This window comes from Miniopterus schreibersii (assembly GCF_964146895.1).
Source record: "Miniopterus schreibersii genome assembly, chromosome: 10".
Classification (NCBI taxonomy): Eukaryota; Metazoa; Chordata; class Mammalia; order Chiroptera; family Miniopteridae; genus Miniopterus; species Miniopterus schreibersii.
Genome location: NC_138110.1, coordinates 10,649,632 through 10,673,368, shown reverse-complemented (window position 1 = coordinate 10,673,368; position 23,737 = coordinate 10,649,632). Strand labels below are relative to the sequence as shown.

General features: G+C 39.8%; 1 protein-coding gene across 5 annotated transcripts in view; it reads left to right on the top strand.

Annotated features, from left to right (window-relative positions):
• Positions 1-23,737, top strand: part of ABHD12 (abhydrolase domain containing 12, lysophospholipase) — a 60,530-nt gene that overhangs the window by 13,064 nt on the left and 23,729 nt on the right. For all 5 annotated transcript variants that reach the window (XM_081148718.1, XM_081148722.1, XM_081148721.1 and 2 more), the window contains one exon: positions 20,552-20,676. In XM_081148718.1, coding sequence (XP_081004844.1) covers positions 20,552-20,676 — 125 coding nt within the window. The remainder of the gene's footprint in view (positions 1-20,551; positions 20,677-23,737) is intronic.

The window sequence follows — 23,737 nt, the reverse complement described above, 5'->3', positions numbered from 1 at the left end:
TGTAGATAAGAAAAATTCTCATATTTTGGGGACACATAACACTTCAACAAGGCATGTCATGGCAGAACCTATAGGAAGGAAAATAAGAAGACTGCCGTTCTAGGATATCTGATATTTGGCTTAGAGTTCCAGAAGGAAGTAACTGTTACATCAGTGTAGACCAGCTGGGTACCTGCCATTACAGCCAGAGGGCCTCAAGAGAAAGCTCCAGGGAAATTCTGCAGGAATCAAGGCAGGAATCTCCAGGTGTGAGGCCTCCCTGGGGGATGGCGGTTGCCTTGGTGAAAGGTAGCCCCTGAGGCACCCTCTCTGTCTCCCTTTGCTTCTCTCTTACTTTAATTTTTTCCTGATTACAAAAGTAAAAGAGATTTCTTGTGCGTGTGTTGTTGTTTTAAAATATATCTTTATTGATTTCAGAGAGAGGAAAGGAGAGGGAGAGAGAAACATTAATAATGAGAGTCATTGATCAGCTGCCTCCTGCACGCCCCTGACTGGGGACCGAGCCTGCAACCCAGGCATGTGCCCTGACCGGGAATCAAACCCTGATTGCCTGGATCCTAGGTCAGTGCTCAACTACTGAGCCACACCCGGCCAGGCAAAAGAGATTTCTCAATAAAAATTTAAAACAAAAGATAATTGAGAAAATGGAATTCCCCTGGATAATTACTGTTTACATTGTAGCATATATCAAGGATATTGCTTGCTCGCTCTTTCATCCATCTAATAAATACTGTGGCCTACTGTGTGCTGGAGGATGTGAATAAAACGTTGCCCAAGAGTCTGACATGTCCTGGCCTTATGGAGCTTACATTCTCATGAAGGGGAGAGAGACAGCAAAAAGCTGGCAGGAAAATCTTCAGGAAAATTGCAAGGGGTGGTAAAGTACTCTGAAGAAAAATAAAGCAGTGTTAAAACAAGAAAACAGGCCCAAAATGGCCCTGCATCACCAAACCGAGACTTAATTACAGTTTAGGTTCTCTCAGAAATGGAATCCTAATCAATCAGATTTGTATCACTAGCACTAGTTAGGTTATCTGCCTGACAGACCCGTCTTCCCCTACAGGAAAGTGACCTTGCAACTACCAGCCAGCCTTTCTACCTAGTACAGCTTCCTTGTCCCTGCTTCCTTCTGCCTGTAAAATCTCTCATTTTGTACAGCTTCTCCGAGTTCCTTTCTGTTTGCTAGATTGGATGCTGCCCAGTTCATGAATTGCTGAATAAAGCCATTAAGATCTTCAAAATATACTCTGCTGAATTTTTATTTTTTAACAGTAGGTAATGCAGTTGTGTGTAAAGCACCTGAAAATGAGCTGTCTTTGGTGGTAAACATTCTTGTTTGTCTCTGCAGGGGGAATAAGGCCTTTTCACAGTAGGACACTTAGCTGTTTATGAAAACATCCCATGATTTTTTGTTGTTTCTTTCCTTAGGCAACAGAGACATTTTATGGACTGCTCTTGTGTATTTTATTAAGGGCTTAAAGTTTTCAATTTTGTTGAGTGAAATTGCTCCCAATATTGACTGTTCAAATAAAATTTTGAAGGTTGTCTTACTGTTTCCACGTATAACTTGAGAAGAATTTAATACAACTTTTAGTCTTGGGGAATGAATCTTGACTTTACTCTTGTTCCTTCTAAAAGAATATAATGAAATACTATAATGGAATATATGTGATACAATAGAATGTGTATTACATAAAATATATATTACGGGATATATCTATTAATAGAATGAAATAAAACCAAACTCTCTTAACAATATTAATGGCTACACTAATGGAGGAATTGGTGAAAACCAGATATAGACACATTTAAAAGAAATAGAACGTTTACTTCTAGCCAAGGTGGAATAACAGGGACTGGATTTACCCTGAAATAATCATAGCAACAATTAAAAACGCATGAAACAAAAGTTTAACACTGGGAACCAACAGCGAGATACAGTAATCTCAGTGACAAATAAGGTGAACCCTGTGATGACTCCCAGCTTACTGCCAGGAGAGAGTTTCCCCGTGGCAGGCCTAAAGGGGGAAACTGATGTGGAGTCTGATGCACTCTCTGGGTTGTGGATAAGGAACTGAGAGTCAAGGGAGACCTTTGTGCCTATTGTTTATAGAAGAGAGGACCAGAGAGGAGGAGGTGGGCACAGAGACATTTGTAGAGGGGCCACCTTGGGTGTTCAGTAGAGCACTATTCAGCACATGCGTGTGAGAAAACTATCTGAGGTTGAGGAAAGAACTTCAAAGAAGGTTTAGATAGAATAATTTCAGTTCTCTGTATAACAAGACAGTAATTCCCAGGAAATTGGGTAGAACTCTCAGGAACATCGTGCTTCAGTAGTGGGCACTAGACTGATTACCACTCTGTATCCTATCAAATCTGGGCCCACCTAACAAGACCCAGAAGAAGCAAACTGTTTCCAAGTAATTTAACTACATCCTGAAACAAGGCTACAAGGATATGAAAATATCCATACAACAATGTAAAAATCACAATGTTTGACATCCAGTTAAAGATTTATTAGTTTGCTTAGGCTGCTACAACAAAGTACCACAGACCGAATGGCTGAAACAAGAGAAATTAATTTTTTCACAGTTTTGGAAGCTAGAAGTCTGAGGTGAATGTGTTGTCAGCGTTGGTTTCTTCTATGGCTGCTCGCTTTGGCTTGTAGATGACCAACTTCTCCCTGTGCCTTTAAATGGTCTTCCCTCTGTGCATGTCTTTGTCTTTGGATTATGGCCCATTCTAGTGACCAAATTTGAACTTATTTACCTTTTTAAAGACTCCTCCAAATACAGCCACATTCCGAAGTACTACTGGGTTAGGGCTTCAGCATATGAATTTGGGGTGGTGGGGGACACAATTCTGTCTATAACACCAGACATGCAAAGAGACAGAAGAATATTACCTATAATGTAGAGAATTATCCATCAATGGAAACCAACCCAGAACTGACACAGATGTCAAAGTTAGCAAAGAAGGACATTAAAATAGTTATTAAAACTGTATTTCGTATGTTCAAAAAGTTAAGTAGAGTCATGAAAGATAGGAAAATTACCCAAATCAAATTTCTAAAGATGAAAACAATAATATGATATTGTGTGATATGAAAGATACACTGAAGGACATAAATGGCAGATTAGATACTGTGGAAGACAATATTCAACTATCCAACATGAAACACAGAGAAAAAAAGAATCAGAATTTTTCAGAAGCAGCACTGGGCTGTAGAACAACTTTGCACAGCCTAGTATATGGGTAATTCAAGTCTCTACAGAAGCGGGAAAGAAAATAGTTGAAGAAATAATGGCCAGAAACTTTTCAAGCTTGGTGAAAAACTATAACTCAATTAGAAGTTCAGTGAATTACCCACACAAAAAAAACATAGAGAAAGCAACACCAATGCACATCATAACCAGATTGTTCAAACCCAGTTAAACAGCAGCCAGAGGGGAAAAAAAGATGCAGGCAATGGCAGGTTTCTTGCCAGGAAAAAAAAAAAAAGGCCGTGGAGCAACATCTTTAAAGCACGGGGGCGGGGGGGCCAGGATGACAACACTGTTTACCTAGAATTCTGTACCAGGTGAAAATATCTTTGAAAAACAAAGACATACAAAAGCTGAGAGAATTCATCATTACCCGTAGACCCACACTGTAAGAAATATTAAAGGATGTCCTTCAAGTGGAAGAAAAATTATACCAGGTGAGAATCTGAATCTACACAAGTGAATGAAGAACACTGGAAATGACTGCATAAGAAAACACATAAGCTGTTTTTATTACTACTTTAATTTCTTTAAATGAAGATTGTTTATCCAAAAATAACAATGCTCTGGGAAGTTTATAACATAAAATTTTGCACAACAAATGCATTTAGCCTGAGGGAATAAATGGCAGTACACTGTTGTAAGATACTTATATGTGAAATGATATAATTTCACTTGGGTGTACAATATGATAAAAATGTACAGTGCAAACATTAAAGCAACAACTAAAATAACAGAAAAAAAAGTCAATAGCAGCCAAAAGAAAAGAATTAAAATGGAATCATAAGAAAGGCTTGATTAATTCAAAGAAACGCAGGAAAAAAGAAAAAGGGAACAAAGAGAGAACAAATAGAAAACAAATAGCAAGACAGTCTAAATGCCAAGTTAAAAGGCAGAGATTAGCCAGATTGGGTAAAAAAGCAAAAGCCAACTATCTGATATCTCCCCCAAAAAGGCATTTAAAATATAACACAAAAGGTTAGAAGTAAAAGAATTTAATTTTACGTGTGTGTGTGTGTGTGTGTGTGTGTGTATATAATGCTAACACTAGTCGAAAGGTAGTTCAGGTGGCTATATTAATATCATACAGAATAGATTTTGGAGCAAAGATATAACCAGAGATGAAGATCATTTCATAATGATAAAGGGATAAAATAATCAAGAGGACACAATGATCCTGAACATTTATATACATAATTGATAAAGCTTCAAAATACATAAATTAAAAATAGAACTGCAAGGAAATAGACATAGTCACAATTATAGTTAGAATTTTTAATAACTGATAGAAATAGGAGGCAAAAAATCAGTGAGGACTTGACCAACACCATCTACCAGCTTAACTTCATTGACAGTTCTCCCCAAAACAGAAGATACACACTCTTCTCAAGCCCACACAGAACATTTCCAGATAGGCTATATTCTAGGCCATAAAACAAATCTCAGTAACTTAAAAGAATTTAAGTCATGCAAAGTCTGTTCTCTTGCCATAAGGAATTAATTTACAAATCAATAATCAAAAGATCCCAAAGCGTGTAAGAACTGAATAACACTTCTGAGTAAATCATGGGTCAAGGAAGACATCAAAGAGGAAATCAGAAAGTAGTTTGAACTCAATGAAAATAAAGACATATATATGTCCCTACTAAGCATCCTTAGGGAAATTGTAGCACTAAATGCCTATAGTAGAAAGGTCTTTAGTTAATGACTTCAGCTTCCATATTAAGAAACTAGAAAAAAAAAGCAAATTAATCCCAAAGTAAGCAGAAAAAAGCATATAGTAAAAATAAAATCAGAAGTCAAAATAGGAAATACTAATAGGTTTTATCTATAATAGGCAAAAACTGGAAACAACCCAAATGTACCACTCTTGTATGGGATATTGATAGTGGGGGAGGTTGTGCGTGTGTCAGGGTCAAAGGTATGTGATAAATCTCTGTGCCTTCTGCTCAGTTTTGCTGTGAAACTAAAACTGCTCTAAAAAATAAAGTTGTTTTAAAGGATGAACTGTTGATGCAGGCAACAATGAATGAATCTCAAAATAATTAGGCTGAGTAAAAGAAGCCAGACGAAAGAAATTCCATTTATAAAAACTGGCAAATTCAAACTAATCTGTAGTGACAGAAAGTAGATCTGTGGTTGCTTGGAGTGGGGAATGGGGACTAGAGAAGGGCAGGAGGGAGCTTTTGGAGTGATGGATATCTTCATTCACTATCTTGAGGGTTTCACAAATGTTTACATATCTTGATGTTTACATGATGGTTTCACAAATGTTAAAACTTACCAAATTATACACTTTAAATATGTACAGTTTATGTTAATTAACCTCAATAAAGCTGTTTAAAAAACTAAATATTATAGAGCTTTTACATGAGCATTTTGGAGCAATATTCCCCAGCTTTTATTTTACAATTTTTTTTTCTGGATCCTGGGTCAACACTCAACCATGCCCGGCCAGGCTTTCTGTTAATTTAAAAGAAGTTCGCAGGAGACATCTATTTTACATGTTAATTTTGTTTTCCTAGTTTTTATACTTTTTTTGAAGAGATATATAATAGCCTCTATTATTAATATACATTAAGTCCTTGTAGTTTTGCTTTGTATTGCCACAGATTTCAGAACTTTCTCTTACTTTTTAGCTATGAAAATAGCCCTGCAGAGCAGGTAGTTTCTTGTTGTAGTTGTTAAGCGGTGCTTAGTTCTTTTTTTAGCGATTCATAATGTCTCATAAACAATTCTGGAGGTACACAAAAGAATGTTTCTTTATTGTACTAAGTGAAAAGGGAGCTATAACAATTTCCCAAATGAGGTAGCCTTTTAAAAATATTTTTATTATAAAATATACCTAATGAAATTTACCATTTTAACATTTTTTTAATCCTCACCTGGAATATATGTTTATTGATTTTAGAGAGAGAAGGAAGGGGGAGAGAGAGAGAGAGAAATACTGATTGCTTGCTGCCTGTACGTGCCCCGACCAGAGATCGAACCAGCAACCTAGGTATATGCCCTGACCAGGAATCTAACCCACAACCTTTTTGGCGTACAGGATGACGCTCCAACCAATTGAACCACCCAGCCAGAGCACCATTTTACTATTTTTTAAGTGTACAATTTAGTGGCATTAAGTATATTCACAAGTTGTGCAATCATTACGACTACCCATCTCCAGAACTTTTTCATCTTTCCAAACTGAAACTACTTGTTCAACACTTTCTGTCTCTATGAATTTAACTACTCTAGCTGCCTAATATAAGTGGAATCATAGAGTACTTGTCTTTTTGTGCATGGTTTATTTCACTTAGCATGTCTTCAAGGTTCATCCAAGTTGTAGAATGTTTGAGAATTTCCTTCCCTTTTTAAGGCTGAATAATGTGTAAGCCACAATTTGTTTATTCATTGAGATGGACTTATTAGGGATAAGGAAAATAATCACTTTCCATAACTGTACTATAGATAAAATAGAAAAGCAGTGTATTGGTTTTCTTCAGTGTATATCTTCCTACCATTTGTGAACCTATCTCTTATGTCACTGAAAATCCAGGACCTGTGCTGTCCTGGTTCGGGAAGAACAAAACCTCGTATAAGATGCTAAAAAGAGGTCATTACCCCAACCCCCTTTGTAGGTTGAGGCCAGAAGTTTATCTTCTAGCCTGTAATCGGTACTGTTTCCGTAAATGAAAGGGGGGTATGGGACTGGGAGCCCTAAGTTGGATCTGGGGTCTTCCAGAGCCAGCTTTGTTCTGAAGCCAAGTCCTTCTTAGGCACCAAAGTGGATAGAAAACAGGACGAAAGGTGCTAAAGAGGAAGGGAGGAGAGAGTGTTATTCTTGAGGAGTGGGGGTAAACTAAATTTTTACTATCTGGAAGGGAAATGAAAATATAAGGACAGAGTAGAGAATCTCTCATAAAGGTAAATTTATATGTTTAAATCCTGAGACATCTTTTTAGTGTTAAAATGTTCTCATCAGATTAACTTGTTTTAGAATTCCTTGCTTGGCAAAATAAAAGCTTGGCAACACTATGTCAGTCCCCATTAGGGGGTCAGAGGGAGGGTAGAATTAGGCTGGGAGGAACCACTGCTGGAGACAGGTGAACAGGTTTAAAGACGAAGCAGTCAAAGTGATCACTACATATTTTATAATGGGGTACTTGGTTTTTAAAACCAGACTTCTCTATGTATTTGATATTTGAGCCTGCTGCTGACTCCAGGTTGTAACTAGGCTTATAAGAGCTGGTCACAGTGAAACATGATACAGGGCTGCCACTTAGGGGCACTGGCTTGGTACAGGTTTACCACAATTAAAGGGCCGTATCACCCTTTAATTTAAGGGGACCTTTGTGTAAGGGCCCAGTCTACTGCTCTTTGGTCTCCATCCCTGAAGGATAAGAAGGCTGTTGGTTGTGCTTTTAAAGCCGCAGCCTCTTAGCCCTCATCTCTTGAATCCTGGACTCCCCAGTGTCTCAAAAATACCTTCTGGCAAGTTGGTGTTTGCTAATGATGGGAGGGAAGCAAAGCGAAGGAGGGTGGTAGAGGCAAAACAATCAAAACAAACGAAGAGAAGGAAAAGTGAAGAGTTAATAGAACTGGCACAGGAGAATTAAAAATAACGTTGAATATTTTATACAGATGCCATTCTCTTAAGCACTGTACATGTACTATTAAGTGCTTACAACTACTTCATGGGTTAGGTACTGTAAACCCCATTTCAGAGATAAGGAAACCAAGGCACACAGCCATCCGAGGCAGAGCTGGGCAAGATCCAGGGTCTATGCTGTAACTACTGTCCTTTCCCACCTCTGTTACGGCTGTATCTCTTACGCATCCTGACTGTTAAAAGAGGGAAATATGATTAGGTTAAAAATATTGGTCAAGTGTCACCTGAGGGAAATCAGTGAGTTAACCAGAATGTCACTTTCCTTCTCTGACCTCAGTAGTGAGTACAGTGTAATGCCAAGGGGTGGGCTTCCGAGATCACAGGCCTGCCACAGAGCCCTCCCTTGGGGTCAGTGGCCTACTATGGGCCCACCTTGTTGGCTGGTACCTCCCACCTTGTCAGAGCTTTGGAGTGGCTCTCAAGGTCTACACACCTGCTGCCATGCCCTGGGGAAGCTCTCATCCTGAGAAGAGCTTCGGGTGAAGGCATCCCTGCTAGCCCCCTCTGGCTTTCTAATGTGTATTTCAAATCATGGGAACCTCAACTCATCAACAGGAGGGGCCAGACTCATTGAAGGGTGTACACGTCCAGGTCTAGTGTTATCAATTTAAGTAGGGATTTCTGCAGTGCCAGTATGGATTGATTTAATAAAATAAAGAACCCAGAAGCTCACGCTTCCCCAATAGGAAAATTAAAGTGGGGGGGGGCAGCTTCACTTACATCTAAAATTAGTCCTTTGTAGCTGGTTTGGCTCAGTGGTTAGAGCGTCGGCCTGTGGACTGAAGGGTCCTGGGTTCAGTTCCAGCCAAGGGCCCATACCTCTGTTGCAGGCTTGATATCACGCCTTGGTCGGGGCACATGCAGGAAGCAACCAATTGATTGTCTCTCATATCAGTGTTTCTCTCTGTCTCTCTCTCTCCTCCCCCTTCCACTCTCTGAAAAAATGGAAAAAAGATCCTCAAGTGAGGGTAAATAAGATAAAAATAAATAAAAATAGTCCTTTGTAAAAAATTTACTTAGGCTTCTTTTAAAGAGTAAGTTTTTCCAGTGCAAAGTTGTAAAATGTCCTATTTTATCTATTTTGTAAGTGCTTTGCATGCACATGTAGCTATTTCACCCTATGGGCACATCATTACTGCTCACCGAATTTCTAGTTTAGGGCCTTGCCCAACTTAAGGGAGACATGCTCTCATGGTCTGAAGGAAGTGACATGTAACTCTCTAGATAGAAACATTTCATAGCAGATTTGTGGTTCTCTGCCTTCTTTCCTAAAGCCATTTGTGGAGAGGGCAAAATCACAAAGTGATGGCACTTCCTGACAGGTTCCTGAGTGAATAGGATTAGTGGAAGCCCCTCCTAACCTGTGCTGGACACATAGCCAGAGCAAGAAATAAAGTATACCACTGGGTTTGATAGGTGTTCGTTACTATAGTATGGCATAGCCTTTTCATGTTAATACAACCTTCAATTTTTAAAATCTCTTAGTTATATAAAAGAAATACATATACAATTTTTTAATATACTAAGGCATATGTCCCCACCTCCCCTTCACTGACACGAAGTTTCTTCCCCCCAGAAGACTCCTTCAAGCACATCAGTGCATAGATATGCATTCTTTGTTCTTTTTTTTTTTTTTTTAAATATATCTTTATTGATTTCAGAGAGAGGAAAGGAGAAGGAGAGAGAGAGATAGACACATCAATGATGAGAGAATCATTGATCGAGCCCACAACCTGGGCATGTGCCCTGACCGGGGAATTGAACCCCGGAACCCCCATTGCCTGGATCCTAGGTCGATGCTCAAGGGCTGAGCCACACCGAGCCGGGTGAATTCTTTGTTCTTAACTCCTTGCTGACTGGCTATTTTGAACCAGAACTAGCCCATGTGGCAGGCTGCTTTTCTGCATTTGAATATTAAATGAAAGCATCTGAATAAACTTAAATGTACTTTATTTTGTTACATTTATATTACCATACATTGAAATTAAACATACTGCTTGTCATGTCTCTGGAAATACTGACTGACAAGTTGAGAAAAAAGGCACACGTAAGAAAGAGGAAAACTAGGCAGGGCCAAAATAAGTGCCGAGCAGTGAAGTGGCTCGTACCTCCCACCTCTTATACTCTGAGCCTAAACAAAGATAACTAAGAAAATAATCTAGAGTGCTCCTTTAAAACTCTACATTGCTTTCAGACCTTAAAATTACTTAAATTAACGTAAGTACAGACACAAGTTACCTTGGGATCCGTCAGCAGCATTCGGACACAGAAACACGAGTATACTCGTGACCGGTCAGCTTAACAACTGCATGTGTCATCCATCCAGTGTGTGGACACAGTCCCTATTAGAGGAATAGAAAAGTAGGGTGTAGCCTAGCTGGTTTGGCTCAGTGGTTAGAGCGTCAGCCCGAGGACTTAAGGGTCCCGGGTTGGATTTTGGGCAAGGGTATGTACTTTGGTTGCAGGCTCGATCCCCCGCTCCCATTGGGGCGCGTGTGGAAGGCAGCCAATCAGTGTGTCTCCCTCACATTGATGTCTCTATCTCTCCCCCTCCTTCCACTCACTCTGAAAAGCAATGGAAAAAATATCCTTGGGTGAGGATTAAAAAAGAAAAGAGAGAAGTGTGTACTGTGATCGATCCATAGCTTCTATATATACAAATGACAATTGCTTGTTAGACAAATAATGGAAGAAAAGACCCCCAGAAAAATAACAACAAAAAATAATGCTTATAAGGATGCTTAGAAAGAAATATGCAAATTCTCTGAGAGGAAGACTTTTAAACACTCCCTAAGGGCACAAAAATAGACTTGAAAAATGTAAGGAAACGTGTGTTCTTGAATGGGAAAGGTCAACATCATAAATTGCCTAATCTCCCTAAGTTGGATTATTCATTTAACAAGATTCCATATACAAATGCCCATGTGTTTCTCTTAGGATCTGCATAAATTGATTCTGAAGTTCAGTGAAAACTTGGCATACAGGCATTTTATCCATTTGGAGAAAGAAAACTGGTGAATAGAGAGGAGTACATACTTCAGTGCTCAGATTAGGCAGTTTGGCAATAACTTTGAGTAACAAGCCAATGAGACATGACAGAAAAAAAGTACTAGAAGAAAACATGAGTGAAATTTTTTATAGTCTTGAGATAAAGAGGCCTTTCTAACTAGAACTTGGAAATTCTATTTAAAAGTTTTAAAATAAATTAGATTTCATAAATATGAAAAACATCTGCATGACATAACTAATGACAAAAGAAAAAAATTGCAAGAGCTACTTCTGTAATAAAGAACTAGGGATTGAAAGGGAAAAAGAACAAAACTCACTGAAAAATGCAAAGGACATGCATAATTCATAGGGGAAAAAACTACCATAACCCATCAGTATGTGAAAGGGTACATCCCACACTCACAATTAGAGAAATCATATTAAAACTATACCACAATGGCATTTCTCACCTAATTGATAGGAAGACGTCTTTTTGCCATGTTGAGGCATCTTTAACAGCCACTGTTTTGTTAGTGATGCATTCAGGGAACCAAGGGTTTGGGAGAGTGATTTTCTTGATCCAACGGTTTCCATTCTAGGATGACCCTCTGTGCACTTGCATATAAAAAATTATATATGGACATAATGATTCATGGTGGCATTGATTGCTGGAAGCAGTTACCTAAGTGTCCAGCGATAGGACACTGGCTTAATAAACCTGTGATATATCAACCCAAAGAAATGGTATGCTGAAAAAAGGCTATGAATTAAAATGGAGAAATTGCCTGGATATATTGTTGAGAGAGAAAAATCAAGGTGTAAAACAGTTTACAACATGTAGCATGCCACCTTTTGTATGAGGAAAAAGGAAGAAGTGAGAACATGTACATGTGTTTGCATAAGGAAACTCTAGAAAGATACATAAATAGCTAATAAATGGTTATCTGGGCAAAATGGGAACAGGGCACAGGAAAACAAATTGGCAGTGGGATTGTTTTATCTTTAAACTAGGTAAACATAAGACCTTTAAAAAATTACTGGTAAACTAAAAGCAAAAATGAGCATGTAGACAGAGTATAATTTCATATTAGTTAGGGTGACACTAGCTGCTTTCCCAAGTACCCATGACCAGACACATATCTCCTGACTCACATGGCCCCACCTGCTCCCTGCTGGGCTGGAAATGTGGTCCCAACTGGGCAGCCGCTTCCCATCACCAGCCTTTCCGTGAGGAAGGTAGAGTATAAACTTGGTAGTCTGCTAGCCATCTCCACCACAGAACCTAACTTTATAAGATAGAGTCCATATGGAATAGAGCTTATAAAGACATACTACACTAGTACATTAACTCACAGTGGCTTGTTTATAATCATGTAATTTGAGGTGGTTTTTATTTTATTTTCAAATTCTTTTTGTAACATGCAAAATTTTCTACATTTATCTGTTATCAGGGAGGGCATAAAGCTATGAATACTGCAGATATGTTCCATTTTCCTGTCACAGACCATACTGCAGAGAAGATATCTCTACAGGGCCTTCCTGACATACTGGGATGATGGCATTTGCATGGTCAGTGCTTCAGAGTGAAATTACTTGGTCAGAAAGCAGGTCTCACTGGCAGTGAGAGTGTTCACTCATATCACTTTGCCACTATTCTTATTCTTTGCCAATAACAGGTGAAGATGGAACTTCATTGTTTAATTTGTATTTTTACATGTCACCTTAACTAATGCCACATGCTTTGATAACAGGAAATCTCAAAATAGCTCTGTAGATCTGAAGATAAATTCCTGGTATTGAGTTTTTGTTTTGTTCAAATTAAAATGGAAGGAGAATGATTTAAAGAGACATTTCAGTACAGTCTCAGGGTGGCTTACCCCATAGGGCTGATTTGGTCTGTCCTTTTTAGTTGGCCTGTGGGATTCAACAGGATAGTCTTTTCTGCCCCATTCTCAGTACAAGGAACCCCAAGGCCTAGAGATTCTCAAGTGGATGGGCCTTTTCAAAAGGCCTAGGTATTGGTGGTCTCCAAAGTGGGGTGGGTTCACCCAGGGGGTATATGAGAAACAGTCACCAGGGTATAGGAAGGAAATATTGGAACTTCTAATTGTGTTCACATTTAGAAATGAACCAACATACACATCCAGACAATTATACATGTATGTTATTTAATGAGTATATTGCAGGCATGCTCCAAAATGTTACTGAGTGAATATATAATCAGAAAGGTTTGTGACTGCTGTCCGGTTTGAGCAAAACAACATGTTGCTGGTCTGGACCAGAGAGACAGCAGTTGAGGCGACTAGAGGTCAATGGATTTGAAATGTATTTTGGAGACTTGGTATGGATTGGAAGTGGCGGTAAGGGCAAGAAGCAGGTGTCAGGAATGACCCCTGGGGATCTGCCTAGAGCCTGGGGCATATGGTGTTTGCTGAAATGGAGAATCCAGAGGAGAAGCAGGTTTGGGGTAGGGAGACCGTGGAATATCAGGAATTTGGTTTTGGACAAGTTACTTTTGAGCTACCTGTGAAACTCCAAATGGAGGCTCCAAGTTGATGGCTAGACGTAGGAACCTGCGGCCCAGTCCTTTCACGTCTTAACGTTCATCTTATCTGAGGGCCCTAAGTTCAGGTAAAGAAACAAGTAGTATAGTTCAGAGTGCAGTAGGTCATGCTACAGAACCCTCACTCACTGGTGTGTTTCTTGCTCCCACAACATGTCCTACATGGACTCTGATCATTGTGGTCCCTTAGGAAGCCAGGCCAGCGGGGACTCCATCTCATCAGCATTGGTTACTCCTGAAACATCCACCCAGAAGTGACACAGTTCTTCTCCCTGCTCTTCTGTTTCCACCAGAGGTGGGGAACTTTTTTTCTGCATAGGGCCATTTGGACATTTATAACATCATTCTCAGACCATACAAAATTATCAACTTAAAAATTAGCCTGCTATAGTTGGTCAGACATTTAATTAACTCACCCCTAATGTGATGACTGGAACTGCTTCCCTTTGGTGAGGCCTTAGCAGAGCCAGACCAAATGATTTTGTGGGTCATCTTATATGGCCTGCCCCTAACTTTAAGGGGAGAAGAGTGAGGAAAAGTGCAATTCTGTCATAGGCCCAAAGAAAACCAGAGATAATTGGTGAGTGCCACTGGTGACTGCCACATAATTCTGTGGAAGAACTGATGGGCTTGGCCATTGTAGCAGATGACAGTGGAACAGCACTGGGGTAGTGCAGCATAGAACACTGTGCCCTCCCTGCCTTTCCTTGGCTTAGGGCATGCCCTGGGGACCTTTGGCAGAAACCACTTAAGCAAAACTTCTCCAGAAAGGTCCTTTAATTTAGCTATAAGGTGTCATTGTTCTCTGAGGGCTGCAGGAGAAGTGAGCTGCCAGGGCTGGGTTGAGTCCCCTGAGGAGGCTAGCAGCCCTATGCCTGCTTGCAGCTTAGCTTCCCTTTTGATGTTGCACGTGGCATTACTGGAGTCATTTCTGAAGCATCAAACTGCTTTTAAGCACTAATGTAGTTGAAGAGTAATTGTAATTTAAGATACCAGAACAAGAAATTAGAGCTCAGCTGGATGGTTTTGCCAAGAAAAAGACCGGTGTTGGTGAGGGCTGGACAAAGCCAAGATGTGTTTGCCTTTTTCCCAGCCCTGGTGGAGGCCCTTTCAGTTCAGTTTATTGTAGCCTGTTCCAGGTGTGAGACTCTGTGCTAAGCATTTCACTTCATTGCTCATTTGCTCTGCACAATGGCCTTTTAGAAGAGACAGAAGAGACAGAGTCGGTTTGCCCAGGGGAACAGTCAGCTCAGCCCCTTGCTCTTAGGCAGGAGCCCAGGGTTGAGAGATCTGTGCTTCACACTTCCCCCACACCTAGAGGGAAGTGCACACTGGGGCCTCAACTGCCTGAGGGGCCATATTACCAGATTGGGGCCTTGCTCCCTCCCCTAATAGAGGAATCATCTACCCCAGAAACAGTAAGGTGAAAAGCAAATCACTGTCAAATTGGAAATCAGAGGGGAAGCAGGCACCAATTCTGCACCTCCCTACTCAGCAAGGCCTGCTCCCTATGCTCACCAGTTTTCCTGTAACTCTAGCCCTTTTCCAGAGGAGTGTGTGTCCCTCATTTGTGGCACATCTGAGGAATTCTCATGGAGGGGTCATGCAGGCAGAGTTGGCACATGAAGGGCTCTCCGCCTGATGCTGGAGTGGGGCGCATGTCCCTGGCAAGGGGTGCACTGGCTGAGATCATGCCCCCAGGAAAAGTGAAGGTGACAGTTCCCGACAGTTTTAAACCCTGGGTGCCAAATCAGGCCATGGGAAAGCCACTGTCTGGAAATACTGAGTGTTTATTGATATATGGCAGTTTAAGGGGAGCCTGAGGGCTTGTGCCAGCTGCCCCACAGAGTGCCCATGGAAAGTGAAACCTTAGCAGTTTCATGCAGAGACAACCAGCAGGAGTTACTGTGGTCGCCTGACCTTGGGTATCATTTTTCCTTTCAGTTTTGCAGATACTATTTGACTGAAAAGTTCTAGATTACACATTTAAGGTTTACTTTTCTTTTTCAACTTCAAGTGCAAGAACTACATTTATATAAACAAGCTCGTTCTCCAAAGTTTTCCTTAATAAAAATTATCTTTTGGATTTCCTTGGTTCCTAATTTTGGCTTCTGTTCTCTCAGAAAAGGACCTCTTTATCTGTTTATGTTATTGCCCTAGTTTCACATCTCAAAGTGGGGAAAAAGAAGATAGGCTCCTTAAACTATAAATGACAGCTTTTATTTGGTGACAGGCAGTGAAAGATCTTTTTAAAAGTATATCTTTTAAATTCACCCAAAGGAAATGTTTCCCTCTTTTAGCAGGAAATGTTAAAAATAAAAATGAAGAAATGATAATTCCATCCAAGCTCATCCTCATTCTTTTTCTGTATTGCCCTTTAAATTGGGGATAGGGATCTATGTTTTAAAAATCTTACTTGTTTTCTATGTTTTATTGTTGTTGTTTTTGATAGGCAATAGCAGAGAATGAAGGTGAATCTCTGCTAGTGTTGACATCCTGGATTAGGTGTTTTCCAGTCTGCAGGTGGCCAGGACAGAATATAGGATATTCATTTCACAATACCAGTTGGTGCAGTATCATATCCAGAAGATCCAAGGGTGATTTCCTGCTTCATTAAACTTACTTGATTTGTTGAGGCCAGAAACTCCTATCCTTTGTTTATTTGCTTATGAAAGTGCTTTAAGTCTTTTTTAATTATTATTGATTTTAGAGAGAAAGGGAAGGAGGGAGGGAGGGGAAGAGAGAGAAACTGATTTATTCCACTTATTTATGCGTCATTGATTCTTGTATGTTCCTTGACTGGGCATTGAACCCACAACCTGACGTATTTGGGACACTTTGACCCACTGAGCTACCCGGCCAGGGCAGCGCTTTAAGTCTTGAAATAAGAACCCTCAGGTAGTGTCCTTAAAGACTAAAGGGTTCATTTGACTATTCTAGGATGGCTTCCTTTGTCCCCAAATTCTCCATCTTTCCCAGGTTTATACAGAGACCAGCAGGAAGAAGTGCAGTGTCCTCAGCACGCTTACCAACCTGTTCCAAATGCCAGGGGTAAATACCACATGAAACTGAAGTGTGGGTGGTGGTGCATTAATGATCATGGGCATGAAGTATTGATTGAGCACAAAGCGTGGTTGGCATTGAATTTGACTGTCCAGAGATAGATGGAAAGACCGTGAAAGTGAAGTGGGTGGTGAATCCTGAGGTATATAGGGAACTGCTGGCTGGGCAGGGAAGCTGCGATCTCTAGGCCCAGTACAAATTTGATTTGCCTACACCTGTGGCACTTGCTTGTTTCCTTAACCTTCATGAGATCACAGTTATTTTCCAGCAAGAGCTCCTAGCATGTACAGAGGATGGAAGAAACAGGCTTTGGTTTGATTGTATTTTCCGCTCTGGGTTCTTTATCTGTGTACTTGTGAATATGCAGAAAGGAACCACCATATTCTCAACCATGTGTTTTGATAGGGTTTGGAACAACTAGAGAGAAGGTTGCATATTCTGTTTATAAATGTGCTTATTCTTCAAATTTGTACTTTGAGTTCTGTACTCTAATTTACAGGTACTTGTTCAAACTTTGAGAATTAACTTTAAAGATATATTAAACATAGCACCTGTTTGCCAGAAAAGAAATGAGGCTAGTTCTCAGCTCTAGAATTAGGGCAAAGCTTTAAAAACGTGATATTTCTTATTTATTTTGCTTACCGTTTTTGTATTACTTTGTGATAGATTCAGTTTTTAAACTAGCTGATTTTTATCTACTAATTCTTTAAATTTGTCCTGTATACTTTGGTATCAGAGAACGATAGGGTGATAGAACTGTTAATTTAAAATTAACAATTTTGAAGGCTCTAAATGTATACTTTTAAATTAATACATTGTTTAATTAAAATTAATTATACTTTTGAAAAATATGTTTTATAGATACATGTATAATGAATAAAATACTCTTTGAGAAAACTGTATCCTGAGCTTGAGAGATACAGGTGGTTTCTTAATTAGCAGTACCTTCATTTAGCCTATCAATTTAATAAACAAATTGGCTGTTTACTGTGTTTGATATAGGGGTTGTTTTTAAAAAGATGATAAAAGTCATGATATAGAGCCTAATGGCCAGATTACACTCAAGGCCACTAAAACTAGAATTTCTGAGGCAGAGCCCAGGCATTGATATTTTGTAAACTCCTAGAAGATTTTAATACACAGCCAAGTGACTGTCAACCAGAGTAACTTTCATCCCAGTTTTGGAGACACAAGAAAAACATGTGGAACTCTGAGTGCAGTGGGTGCCAGAGAAGTTGGTGGTGGTTATGATAATTTTTCTGTATTAATGATTACGAGATATGCCCAGCCGGCATGGCTCAGTGGTTGAGCATTGACCCATGAACCAGGAGATTGAGGTTCGATTCCCAGTCAGGGCACATGCCTGGGTTGTGGGCTCGATCCCCTGGTAGGGGGCGTGCAGGAGGCAGCCAGTCAAGGACTCGCTCTCATCATTGATGTTTCTGTCTCTCTCTCCCTCTCCCTTTCTCTCTCTGAAATTAATGTAAAAAAATGTATATATAAAATAAAAAATCTGATTTCTTTTAAATAAATGATCATGAGATGTAATTCTTTGAACAAGGATTCACTGAGCACAAACTATAAGCATGGCATTGAGTTAGGTTCCCCAGAGACAAAGATGACAGACAAGGTCCCCGCTGGAAGGAGTTCATTGTGTTGGAAAGATGGCCAGACCCAATGATGCCACTGTTGGAAGGAAAAACTTTCTGTAAATATTTTTACATTTTTTATTCAAGAAGGATATGACAGGACTATCAACAAATAATTTGGAGCATAAAATATACTATATTAGAATAATACTCTGGGAAGTAAAATAGGAATAAAGTTCAAGGAGAAAAAGGAGTTTTCAAAACTAAATAGTTTTCTCTTGTTCTGTGAATTTCTTAGTGTAATATTTACTTTTGTTTTTATCTGAAATTACTAACAACTAGCTGCCATTCCTGCATTGTCCTCAAACCCCATCCTGGGCTTCAGGGTTCCTGCTGAGTCCCAAAACACTTGATAGCTCTGAGTAACACCAGTTGCCCCTCTCAAAGTCCTGTGTCTGCTCCACTGAGCTGCGAGCACAACATAGATGCAGACGCCCTCCTCTGCTGCCCTTATTGTCCACTGCCTGAGGCAGTAACAGTCATTATTGAACTAGGTGTTCAGTAATGACTGTTGAATAAACCAGGTGAATGAATTCATGAATTACATTATCAGATGTGCATATTTGTCATCAGCTTTACTAAGGCTTTATTTATATATAGTAAAATTAACCAAAGTAAACAATTGCATAACCACAGTCAAGATAAAAAATTATTACATCACCTCAAAAGTTCCCTGTGCCCCTTGCAACCTCCCACCTCTGTCCCCAGCCCCTGACAACCACTGTTCTGTTTTTCTGTCCATATAGTTTTGCCTTTTCTAGAATTTTAGATATATGTAATTGTATAGTACAGGGTCTTTTGTGTCTGTCCTATATAATTTAGCATAATGCTTTTGAGATTCATCTGTATGTTTTTAAAAGCACCTTAAATTTTTTTTTTTGAAACAGTCCAGAAATAAATAACTATCCCCACTAAGATTTTACTTGTTATGGTAAGTTAGAATAGTGGTTCCCAAGGCTGCTCTAGGGGGGGATCATGGGCAGTCCTCCAAATCATTTCAGAGTGTCCATAAGGGTCAAAATGATTTTCATAATAACACTAAGATGTTATTTGCCTTTTTTACCCTCATTCTCTCATAGAGCACTATAGAGTTTTCCCGATACTACATGATGTGTGGTGTTGTAATAAGATTGAATGCAAAAACAGATAAGAGAATCCAGTCTGTCTTCTAGTGAGCTGTCTGCCTTAAAGAAATTTGTAAAAGTATTAATGCAGCTCTTCTCACTAAAAGTTTTTGTATTTTTGCCCTGGCTGGTGTGGCTTAGTTGGTTGGAGCATCGTTGCATACACTGAAAGGTCACTGGTTCGATTCCCAGTCAGGGTGCATGCAGGAGGCAATCAGTCGATGTTTTACTTTTGCATTGATGTTTCTATCCCTTTCTCTCTCTCTCTAAATTCAATAAAAGCATGTCCTCGGGTGAGGATTTTAAAAAATAATAAAAAATAAAATAATAAAGAAGCTTTTGTATTGGAAAATATAATCACTTTTTACAGTAAATGTTAATTATATTAACATGTAATGTGGTGTTTGTGTTGTTTGCTTAATAGATACTTAAAATTTTTCTTTGTTTTAACTTTTCATGTGACAAGTAGTAATACTTATAAACCATATGAACAGAAGCTTTTTGGGGTCTTCAATCTTCTAGTTGTAGAGATGCCCTTTAGTCCAGGAAGTTTTAGAATCTCTGGGCTAGAGACATTTTTGAAAGGGATCAGGAACAGTATGAGGCGGTCTTGGAGCTGGTTAGAGATTAGAAGACGATTTTGAGACCCTGGGATGACAACCTGGCCTGAGGTGCCTAGAGAAGGAGCCTATATTGGGTGGTGCCTCAGCAGATGAGGGCAGAAATGGGAGGACATGCGGTGATGGCCACAGTCTTGTTCTCAGCCCCTTCCTCCCTCCCAGGATCTGGTTTGGCAGGTTCTGTTGATATATGCACTTCCTACAAGGAGCTAATGGGTAACCCACACCTGTGGCTGGCTTGCAGGAGGGTGATCACAAGGCCCCGAAGCAGCCACTGCCTTCTGACATGAAATTGCAGCCTTGGTCTGATGTTAGGTTGGGCACTTCTTAAAGATCTGAGATCTGTTCTGTGTTCTGATCCCAGGGCAAGCATAGGAAATCATCAGTACTGTTTCTTTGGCTTTCAGGAAAAAAAATTTATATTAGTGTTCTAAGGTCAAATTTTAAAACTACCTAAAATAATTATTTTAACAAAAGTAGACAGGAAGCTAGTTTATTATTGATAGTATTCTTGTGGGAAAAGATACTTATGGATCTTGGTTAGTGATTTTGATAATGCTGTTAATAAACTGTAGCAAAATTATACCTACTGCCTTTGACCTGTTCATTGCTTTTCTCTTGCAGACGAAAGGGCATGTGGTTCCAACTGAAGAAGATACTTCTCTGTGTTTTGGGATTGTATGTTGCCATTCCATTTCTCATAAAACTATGTCCTGGGATACAGGCCAAACTGATTTTCTTAAATTTTGGTAAGTGCCTTGTGTCTGTTTTTTCTTTTAACTTTAGTAAGGGTTCATTTTCATGAAGGTTTATATACAGGTGGGGCAAAAGTAGGTTTACAGTTGTTCATATGGAAAATAATACAATAATTAATACAAAAATAAACTGTTTCACATATAACTATCAACCTACTTTTGCTGCACCCTATATTTATATATATACCACCCAGATCAAGAGATAGAACATTTCCGTTACCCAGAAAGTTCCCTTGTGTCCCTTCCCAGTTAAAGGCTATAAGGATGGCGTTACTCTGCAGGGCTGGCATTTGTGTACACAGATGAGTATTGCATGACAGTGGAGTCTGTCTTTAGCTGAGGTAGGTAAAAATGTTGACAACGTGGAGAGCCTTCTGCTGTCATATTGGAGATGCTTTGTCACTTGTACAATCTAGAAGGTTAACTGTCCTTGGAAAAGATGATCACTTAAAAAAATAATAATTAAGCCCTTTTTCTTTATAAAAATAGATTATTTTATTTTATTTTTTTTACTTAAAAAAACCTGGCATACTTCAGTTTCTGTGGAATTATATGCTGGCTTTATAGTTGTTATCGTCTCCCTGAGTTATCTTGGACTTTGTGTGTTCCAAAGGTGGGTTTTTATTTTTTATGCTATGTGTTTACTTTTTTGCAAGTGAGAGGAGAAAGGTGCAGAAGCATCAAGCATATGAAATAGAAGTTCTGTGGTTGCTAAGAATAATACTTTTAAGGAGCACCATTTTATACCTACAAGATGAGGCTAAGAGGGCAGGGACTATGTGTGGGTGTTAGAGGTTCAAGGATAGAACATGGTGCTCTATAAATGATGGCCTTCAAATTGGGTATGGATAGCATTTGAACCAGATGAGGTGGTCTCTGTGCATGCTCTTTGGCTATGTTGGTTTGCAAAGAATGGACTTGAACTTATGTGTTTGGGAGGCTAGACAAGTCGGGGCGGTGCTGTGGAGGCAGCAGGGGAGCAAGTAGGAAGGAGGAAGAGCCTGAGGACCAGGGGGAGGATTGACAGGAGATGTTGAAATAGTCCATGCATGACTTGCCTGGTCCGTGCTAGGAGATGGGTGGGTGGCGCTGGGGGTGGGTTGTGTCATAGGGCTTCCGAACCCCGTGCCTGTGGTAACACAAGTACTCCCAGCTCTGCATTTGTGTGGGTATACAAGTTTGGGGTGTTAAGTCTGTAGTAGACTTACTGACAGAACCTTGGAAGTCACTGGCTAAAAGGGAATTTCTGCTCTAAAGATTAACAGCAGGAGAAGGAACAGAAATAGTAATGTCAATATTTAATATTTCATAAATGTAAAATAAGTTTTTTATTTGATTTCTTAAAATAACTATAACTTTCTTGCTCCCTGGCCATCTTGGCAGCTGCTCTGGGTTGGGGGCCACCCCATACCTAAGACAGGAAGACAGTGGCCACAAAGTAGACGAAAAAGTCACTTGAGTCAACTTGTTATGAAAAGTGGACAGTACATTCTGGCGTACAAGCAGATTCTGAGGGCGAGCAGACAAGGCAGAGTGGAACTGGTCATCCTCGCCAGCACCTGCCCCGCCTTGAGGGAATCTGAGCAGGGCACTGCAGTGCGTTGGCCAAGACTGTCGTCCATCACTCCCGGGCAGGGATACCCACCGGGCACAGGGCGTGGGAAGCACTAAGGAGTATGCACACTGGCTGTTAATCATCCAGGTGATTCTGACATCGTTGGAAGCATGCCAGGACAGATGGTGAAAAGGAAACCATGCGAAATTTTGCTTTAATAACACTGGCCAGAGCTTGTTTAAAAAAAATTTTTTTTAACTGTAAAGTACATGTTGTATACTAAGAGGCATTTGACTTTTCTAACAGAAACATGGCTGGACTTCTAGGAGTTTATTATCTCTTAAGTTTTTGTCATTTGTGAGAAGCTCAAATTTAAAAGGAAACAACCACATACTAAGATCAAGGGAGTTTTGTTTTTCTGACGTTAATGTCTCTTAAATGTCCACAGTTTATCCAGCACAGAATTTGAGTTTCCATGTAAACACAAAGCTACAGGGCTGCAGATTTCCTGATGGCAGACCTTAGAATTGACCTTGGCCACTTTTTCACCTTTGCTGGCCTGCAGGTACCTTGGGCTGGAGACTGTGGCAGTGGGTACGTGTAGCATGCTGCTCTCTGTGTCCTGCCATACAGTGAGGCTCTAGCAAATATTTGAATTGAATTGATTTTTTTCAGATCATTTATTTAGGCTTCTTTAGACACAGCCCACAGATATTGCTATGTTGGTTTCCTAATGAAATTGCAGGATGTTCTACAGGAGCAGAACTTTGAGTTCTCCTATTCCACCCCCCATGGCACAGAAGAGAGGCTTGGGCCATGGGGCTGTCCTGTGCCCCGCCCCCCCCCCCCCCCAGGAGATGCCTGTCCCTAATTCTTTCTTCCACATGTCTGCTGCATGGAAGCAGGATCATCTACAACGGTGTTTTAAAGGAGATTTTTAGTTAGTTGTCTGTGCTGTCTTCCCCTGCAGAGGAGGTGGAGGTCTCTAACACTGCCCTGTAATGACTTGGCAGTTTCACCTCATGCTACCAGGGTGGTATTTCCCCATTTTTGTCACCTCAATGTGAATCATGAGCCTGTGGATTTCCATTTGGATATCAAAGGAAGTGTAACAATCTTTTGGGCCTCAAAATGTGATTAAAGAATATATTTTTAAGTTCACAGTAAATCTGTTTGAAACCAAATTTTTAAATCAGATAAGTAACCTTTAGAAGAAGGTTAGCACTTATGATTTAAGGCATTATTCTATTTTAAATATATTTCCACAAGCAAAAAATACATGATCATTCTAAAACCAAACAAAAGATTAACTGAATAGCAATGAAGAAGAAAATGAAAACCATTCTGAGAAAATTATTAACGTCATTTATTTTCTGCTGGTCTCTTATCTGTCTTACACATAAACATAAATGTATATGCTTCTCAATACTCACAGCAGTTCTTTTGCCCTTGGATCTAGAACTGTCTCCTGGCTAAAAAAAATGTTTTTGGTTCAGAGGC